At 41.7% G+C, this 8,732-nt stretch overlaps 1 protein-coding gene across 1 annotated transcript; it reads left to right on the top strand.

Moving 5' to 3' along the window:
* The first annotated feature begins 3,651 nt into the window (after window positions 1–3,651).
* Window positions 3,652–6,014, top strand: LOC130077407 (SCAN domain-containing protein 3-like). Its single transcript, XM_056242651.1, has 2 exons — window positions 3,652–4,644; window positions 5,148–6,014. The coding sequence occupies exons 1-2, from the start codon at window positions 3,652–3,654 to the stop codon at window positions 6,012–6,014; spliced, it is 1,860 nt and encodes a 619-aa protein (XP_056098626.1).
* Window positions 6,015–8,732: the final 2,718 nt, after the last annotated feature.

The raw sequence follows: 8,732 nt of genomic DNA on the forward strand, positions 1-8,732 counted from the left end.
ATATGGTTTTTGTATAGTAGAATCTCCCATCAATACTATGCAGCTTAAAATGATACACTGTTTTCAGAAGGAGCTCAGGGCCATTTATTCCAGTGCCACATTTTTAGGAGTATTGCCAAATGTGTTTTTTTGTTGACTGCAGTGGTTCTGGAATTTACTGCCCGTTTACTTTAACTGCCTCATAGTATGGAGATTTTATACAACAGTTAGATTCCACTGAGATTTTCCACTGTTTGAATCACTCCACTTGTCTGTTTGTTCCAGTCACCAATACAATCAGTCTGTGTATTTAGTGGTAGGGATTTATTTTCTGCGGGTTACATTTTTACACCAGTATGTGACGCCATGGCTGCATTTATGAGTGAGTCACTGAATCATGAATTCAACCAATTTGTTGAAAACACTGAATCAGGAATCAGGAATTAATAAGTGTCTGATTTTGTGAGTGAGTCATTGAATGATTCACTCACCCGATTCGCTTAAAAACACTTATTCATTCAGGGAATGAAACATGTGACTGTCTTTATGAGTGAGTCATTGAATTATTCAGGCAACTGATTCGTTAAACACTTGCATTCAGGAACGACCAGCCCGTTCTCATCCAAAGGCGTCATACATGTGACGCTTTTGACATTTCGTCGAAATCTTACGCACATGGCATCCTTTAGCGTCAATATGAGACGCAGAACCCAAGGCGTCATACAGGTGACGCTCGTCTAAATCCGACGCACATGGCATCCTTTAGCGTGAATATGAGACGCAGATCCCAAGGCGTCATAACCGTAACCCTACCCCAGACCTAAACCTACCCATAACAGTGCGTGTTATATTGACGCTAAAGGATGCCATGTGCGTAAGATTTCGACGAAATGTAATATGGCATCACCTATATGACGCCAAAGGATGAGAATGTGTTGGAACGACACACCACTACTGTGTGTTGCTCGGAAACACAAAAGAGTTATACAATGTTATACAAATATACAATTTTATTTTAAAACCAACAATGGTCTAATGGGACACTTTTCACATTACTGGTTTTAGAACGCTTTTATGGGCTATAGTGTCAACTTCTATGGTACACAGAATCCACTATTGCATGTCCACAACTTTCCAAAAGATAAAAGAATATAAAGAAAGATGGATTCCAACACTCAAGGACAATGTTTCATTTACCGAGTTGATGAGGGTTTTTTTGCTATAAAATGGCAGGCTTTTAATTAAACATATAGTAAAGTATGTTGTTATAAATGGAGATTTTTTATCACTGTGAAAATAAAAAATGTTATGTCTGTGAAAAGAGAGAATGCTGTCCTGATGAAGCTTGATTCCTGCTCTAGCTGCATTATAACATTCGTATAGTGTTTGCGTGAGTCTTGACACAGTTAACCTCTAGACAGCGCTGGGAGATCCAGAGAGAGAGAACGTGTTTGAATTTGCTGCAGTATTAATACGAATGTAGTATATAATTTAACAGCGGCAATGGCGGCTGCATTCGTATAATGTTTGTGTGTGTCTCGACAGTTACAAATAAAGACACAATAAGCTCATGGATTGAACTTGTCAATCATCTTGATGGATGACACAGAGGAAATGCTGACCAAGAGGGTAGTTGTACACGCATGTGACTTGAGGGAACACATTTTGGTACGCTTTGAAAGGTTGCCTTGTGAAAGCGAACCGTACCAAGAAGAAAACAAGCAATCTATAGGTGTGAAAATGCCCTTATTCTAAGATGATTGAACATTGAAAGAGAAAAAAAAAGAGGCAGTGATAGCAGTTTAAACAGGTTAGTAGTGGGGAAAACAAGGGCAAGAAGTATCTTGACACGCAACAGGGCTGCAAGGTTGTGACGTGACCTTTTCTTCATCAGGGTATTTATTCATCAAAGACTCAGTCTCACTTTTGAACAAGCTAAGGGTGGCATGCGAACACAGGGCTTATTAAGTAGCCATCTTGAAAGACTGACTCCCTGTCATGTTTTAGTGAATGGCATTTCTGATGGATCTGGCGGGGTGTCTAATTCAGAGTTTTTCCACCACTTTAAAGGCAAAGGAATGGGGACACAAATCTGATTTAATTAGCTTCTTTAACCAAAACATGTTCTCCATGGGTGTAATTAACAACAATTTATTTGGACACAGTTTCTCCTTGAAGGAGGTAATGTTGCTAATTGGAATTATTTTTGAGTTGTGTGTTCAGCAATTATGTGCACTTGTCCTTCTCCAAGACAAGCTGTGAGAAATTTGTTGTTTCCATTTGCAGATTTAAGAGATACATTTGCAAAGTGTTTACTTGTTTTGTAAATGCAATAATACTTGAAAGACCTCTGAAAAGACAAAATACAGAGACAAGCCCATAGGGTAAACTGACTCAATTGCCTGTTCCTAGTTCAAGGAATATTTCATGAATATTCACATTAATAACAGAGACAATAAAGGACAAAAAACAAACTGCTTCTTTGAAACGCTGGAGCGTTTGGATTTTGAAAGACACATTTATGATGATCTCTAATGAAGATTCTAGATTCTCATTTTCATAAGATTGTTTGGCTCTTGCTTAATTAGCTCTTTGCTTTGCACATTTTTTGTTTGATTAGAAGCTGTAGTAACTAATGAAAAGAAGAAAAATAAAATACAAACAATAAGCCATTTAGCATTTTAGTAAGGCAAATTTAGAAACAGCTTGAGATACATGTAACCTGGCACGCCAGGCTGGCAATGTCTTATCTTCATTGCCTTTTGAATATTTTATTTAGTCCACTTTTTTCCCACAGTTTCATCCTTATTTATTTTTATTTATTTATTCGGGACAGTGCACATTAATGAACAATCTAACATTTCTGTACAGACTGTAAATGAGCCAGGTTATAGCATAAATGCTAATTTTCACCTGTAGTCCCGAGGCAGGAAAACAACTGTTCTAAGTATTGCATTTACTTAAACTATCTGTTTTAAGTGTTGAGAATTCATCATCCTAAACAATACCCTGACCTTCAGAAACAAACACAAATTTAAGACAACTGCTTTGAAAATGCTTTACCCTCATGCGAAGCCAACCTGAATAGCAAATTATGTTTATTTAAACACTATTCACTCTTTTTGAGTATAGAAAATGTTGTATAGAAAATGTATAGAAAGAGTCGGAAAATCTTGCTTTGATCAACCTACAGGCCATGACCTGTTGTGTGCAGCTTTACGCTGAAGTCAATAATGTATTACCATGGAGAGCAATATCTAGAATATGAAATACACTGACTAAATAGCAACCACATCCACATCATGTTTGTGGCAGAGACAAACTATAGTCTATGCCAGTACTTCTCAAAGTCCGGACTCCGGTCCGGATCCGGATCCGGACCCGGAGGGAATTCAATCCGGACCGGCCTCCATTTCGTATCAAGAGCACTAATTGTGTGTAATGGATTAAAAGTGTGGATTTCCTACTTTGATAAACGCATGTTAAAATCATTTGTTTCGTTTTGTTATGTCTTTTTTGAGATGGTCCGAAATTAAAGCGAAGGCGAGATATTTAAAGTTTTCCTCCGTGATTTAGTTGCCATGACATCCAGTGAGCGTATGATTTTTGACGTAATCGGGCGCGACGCGACACTTCAAGTTCACCGCAGTAAGCGTTTGAATGGGTGTGAGGATGGCATCATCCAAGAAAAGAAAAGTTGACGGAGAAAATAGAGTTTTTAAAGATGATTGGACCGAGAGGTATGCGTTCATTTTGCCCCAATCCAGCACGAAGCCATTCTGTTTAATTTGTAATGAGACAGTTGGAGTTGTGAAGAGTGGAAATGTCAAACGACATTATGAAACAAAACACAGACATTTTGAACAGCAATATCCACAAAATACAGAGGTACGGACAGCAAAACTACGACAGCTAAAGTCTTCATATGAATCAACAAATAAGTTGCTTGTGAGAGCTGTGACACAGCAAGAGAGAGCTACAGAAGCATCTTTCCGAGTGGCCTGGGTACTAGGCAAAAACAAGAAGCCGTTCTCTGATGCAGAGATAGTTAAGGAGTGTTTAGTGGAGATAGTAGATGCTTTTTTTGAGGGAAAGGAGAGACAGGAGATGTCAGAGAAATTAAAGAAAATCCCACTGTCCAATGACACTTCAACCAGGAGGACAGAGGTACTTGCCCATGACTTAGTTAAGCAGTTAACTGATGATATCAAAGATGCACCCTGCGTTTCACTTGCGGTGGATGAGTCAACAGATGGCACAGACCAAGCCCAGCTATGTGTGTTTGTCAGATACTTCAGCAAGGCAAAGGGGACATTCTGTGAAGACTTACTGGGCCTTACTCCACTCTGTCACACTAGAGGAGAGGACATCTATGAAGCTATCATGCAGATGCTTAATGAACGGGGAATTGATGTCAAGAATATTGTGTCCATCACTACTGATGGTGCTCCAGCCATGATAGGGAAGGAGAAGGGAGCTGTTCAACGTCTGAAAGAGGAGCACTCCGACCTGCTGACATACCACTGTATTATACACCAGTCCGTGCTGTGTGCTAGCCTTGGAAAAGAATATTCAGACGTCATGGAAACTATTATGAAGCTTGTGAACTTCCTGAGAGCATCCTCTGCCCTTCAGCACCGTCTTCTGCGGGCATTCCTGACTGAGGTGAGAATTAATTTGACTTTTTCTACTGTGTTTTTGTGTGTGTGGGTCAATTGGGGATTATTAAGTGATGATCACACACACACACACACACACATACACATACACATACACATACACACACACACACACACACACACACACGCACACACACACACACACACACACACACACACACACACACACACACACTGCTGCAGAGCCAAAGCATTTAAATCTTTAACAATTTTAATCAATGGGAAACTAAGGCATAATTAATGCAGGAAATGCTGAATATCTCCCCACTGACTAATGTTAAGTCAACCCTTATTTCACAAATGTTTTTTTATTTATATAATAATTTTTAATTGTGAATAAAATGTAGGAGAAAATGTAATTATATGCATTTGGAAGTATTAAAGGTTGTCATCAAAATCTACTTACAACAGACTTAAACCATTTAAATTTACAGAATTTACAAAGATCATGTATTTATTTATTTTTATCTTTTTTCTTTCTCTTATCAGGTAAATGCTGCTTATGACGACTTACTCCTCCATAACAATGTTAGGTGGCTGAGTAAGGGAAGAGTCTTGGAAAGGTTTTGGGCCATCAGAAAAGATTTGGAGATGTTTTTGTCCCAGCAGAAGAATGTCAAAGCCAGGCATTACTTGGATTTTCTGAGGGATGATGACAGCATGGAGCTTGTGGCCTTTTTAGTGGACATAACATCTCATCTAAATGAACTGAATCTGAAGCTCCAGGGCCAAGGCAACACAGTGTGTGATCTGATGGCAGCAGTACGCTCCTTTGAAAGGCGGCTGGAGATCTTTAAGAGTGACATCACAGGGCCACATATCCACTTTCCAACTCTTCTCCAGCAGACTAATGGCAATCACCATCGTCACCATCTTTCCTTTTTGGAGAAGCTAGCTGAAAATTTCAGGATGCGCTTTGAGGGGTTCAATATAGGCAGACAAGTGCTGCTCTGCATTCCATCTCCATTCCTGGTCAAGAATGTTGAGAAGTTTTCAAAAGAAACCAAGAGCATCTTCCCATGGGCAAGCATGGCATCTCTGCAGACTGAACTCATTGACTTACAGGAAAATGTGGCTTTGCAGGAAGTGGACTGTGGCACTCTTACCTTTTGGACTAAAATGGTCACAGCTGAAAATTTCCCCAATCTGCAGAAAGTAGCCATCTGTGTTCTTACCATGTTTGGGTCGACCTATCGGTGTGAGTCTGCATTCTCAGCAATGAATGCTGTAAAGAACTCATACCGCAGCAGCTTGACTAATGAACATTTAGGCCAGTGTCTCCGTCTGGCAACCACACCTTTTGTGCCACGTTTTCGGCAGCTGATGGGAGACAGACAGTGCCATTTCTCACATTAGACTGTTCTGTATTTTGCACCATGTTACTTTGGGCCTACCTCTTGTTGTGTTTTGTTAAGAATTTTTTTTGAATTTTTTCAAAAACACCTTATTTTTTAAATAAAATGAATGTTGATTTTTTTATGCATGTTTATTAAAAATAAGTTTTGTAATAACCAATAGTTCCGGACCTTTGACATTGATGAAAATTCAGATTTGGACCTTTGAATGTAGACTTTGAGAACCCCTGATTTTAAAAATCTTCACTATTTATCTTTTTTTGTTTTGTTTTTTTAAGATATGCTTAATTGTTATAGACAATTATAAAATTGATAAATAAATGAATAAAAATAAATAGGCCTGGTTTCACAGACATGCATGGCTTAGATTTACACCGTGTCCTAACCAGACGCGATGCGATAAGAATCTTGTATCTCAAGATTCCAGCGACAAATAATTTGTCTGTCCAGCACACTAGACGCAACGCGATTGCGAGATGCATCAAAATCAATCAAAATCCACAGCCAATCAGAAGCGTGTAGGTGGAGTCTCGCTGCAAGCGCACTGCACCAGAGAGTAATCTTGACGGCACTCGTAAGAAAATTGATAAGTAGGCTACATAGGCTAATCAAATTCACAAATATTACACCATTTAAGCATTATTAAAAAATACATAGGCTACTGAGTTACTAAAACATTTTTTGTCAAAGAGTAGGCTACACTTGTTTGTTCACAGTTCACAGCACTCACACTGCACACTGAGTGGCCACTCCCCCACTCACACTGCACACTGAGTGGCCACTCCCCCTCCACGCTGCACACTGAGTGGCCACTCCCCCACTCACACTGCACACTGTGTGGCCACTCCCCCTCTCACACTGCACACTGAGTGGCCACTCCCCCTCCACACTGCACACTGAGTGGCCACTCCCCCACTCACACTGCACACTGAGTGGCCACACCCCCACTCACACTGCACACTGAGTGGCCACTCCCCCACTCACACTGCACACTGAGTGGCCACTCCCCCTCTCACACTGCACACTGAGTGGCCACTCCCCCACTCACACTGCACACTGAGTGGCCACTCCCCCTCTCACACTGCACACTGAGTGGCCACACCCCCACTCACACTGCACACTGAGTGGCCACTCCCCCACTCACACTGCACACTGAGTGGCCACTCCCCCTCCACGCTGCACACTGAGTGGCCACTCCCCCACTCACACTGCACACTGAGTGGCCACTCCCCCTCCATGCTGCACACTGAGTGGCCACTCCCCCACTCACACTGCACACTGAGTGGCCACTCCCCCACTCACACTGCACACTGAGTGGCCACACCCCCACTCACACTGCACACTGAGTGAGCACAGCGCAGGACCAGAGACAGAGGGTCGAAGAAAGCAGCGGAGCTTAAGTAGCGTTTTCTCAGAGTTCACTGTGTAGCTGCTCCTGCCAAGGTCTGAACCTCCCCTGAATCGTCGCGCTTATTCATTTGTGGATGTTAACTGAATCTGTAAGTTTGCTACACTCAGGGGCGGACTGGCCATCTGGAGCACCGGGATTTTTCCCGGTTGGGCCGCTGGCCAATGTGGGCTGGCCCGGTACACAAATATATATAAAAAATATATATAAAAAAATTAACTGAAATCATAATATTAAATTTCTTTTCTACGCAAATGGATGAGGGAATCGTCGCGCGGGCGCGGCCGACAAGGAGTGTGTTTCGTGTGCATGCATGTTAGTGTATTGCCCTCCCTCCTTGTTAATTAGTTTGGTCTACTCCATTGCGTATCTTGAAACAAGCCCTCTTTCACGTCCTGGAGGAATAGAAACACACCAAGCCACGCAGATAAAAGCCGACTCCCTCGCGTCGCCTGTGTCGCGGGACAAAAGCTGAACTTGTACCAGAGACTATTTATATAGAGACATGCCACTTCATCAATCCTTAATACAACTATATAGGGAAAACCCGTAACGCCAAAGATGGCGGTTGTATGCACATGTCCCGCCCCTCCCGCTGGAAAGCCAATCGTCTGCTTTTAACAGTCAAGCCGGGAAACATTTAAGCCTATCGTCTGGTTCCACTGACGCATGCGCACAGTTGAGGTTTGCGACAGCGCAAAATACGTTACTGTTTGAAAAGGCGGCAGATTTGATATGCAGTGTATGTGTGAGTTGTGTAATATCAGACATCAGAAGTCTCCCGCAGATTGATAGCGGCTCCCTGATGCCCGCAAATTAGTTCAAATCTCCCGGAATCTAGAGCGAGCGAGCACGAGCTCCAACATACTGTGCTTCAAACTGTGTAGCGCGCGCACGACCGAGGGAGAGAACCCTTGCGCATGCGTAGTAAAAGTATAACCTGTGGGGAAAAATTCAATTCAATTCAATTCAAATTTATTTGTATAGCGCTTTTCACAATACATATTGTTTCAAAGCAGCTTTACAGAAAGTGCATTTCAGAAATGTACATAGAAAAATACAGTTAGTTAATCATGTATTAATTTAGGGCATAACATATCGCCAGCGTTGAGTCGTCTCTTCACAGGCGTTTAGTCATCTCATCGCAGGTGTTGGGGCATCTGAAGTCTCCGTGAGAGGCTGGATACAAACTGGAGCTGACGAACGCTATTTACCTCGGGACTAGCGTCCCGAGATAACAGCAGAAAAGCAGATGGGAAATAATTAGCGTAGCTGCTGTTCATAATATTAATGCATTCGATCTGATTCAAC

The sequence above is a fragment of the Rhinichthys klamathensis genome, unplaced genomic scaffold (assembly GCF_029890125.1).
Source record: "Rhinichthys klamathensis goyatoka isolate OS25496 unplaced genomic scaffold, OSU_Roscu_1.1 h1tg000022l_1, whole genome shotgun sequence".
Taxonomy (NCBI): domain Eukaryota; kingdom Metazoa; phylum Chordata; class Actinopteri; order Cypriniformes; family Leuciscidae; genus Rhinichthys; species Rhinichthys klamathensis.

What these genes read in the sequence shown, in the direction of transcription:
- LOC130077407 (XM_056242651.1), top strand. Translation starts at nt 3,652, where the DNA reads ATGGCATCATCCAAGAAAAGAAAAGTTGACGGAGAAAATAGAGTTTTT. An exon ending in TGCGGGCATTCCTGACTGAG is followed by an intron (nt 4,645 to 5,147) that starts GTGAGAATTAAT and finishes TTCTCTTATCAG; the next exon opens with GTAAATGCTGCTTATGACGA.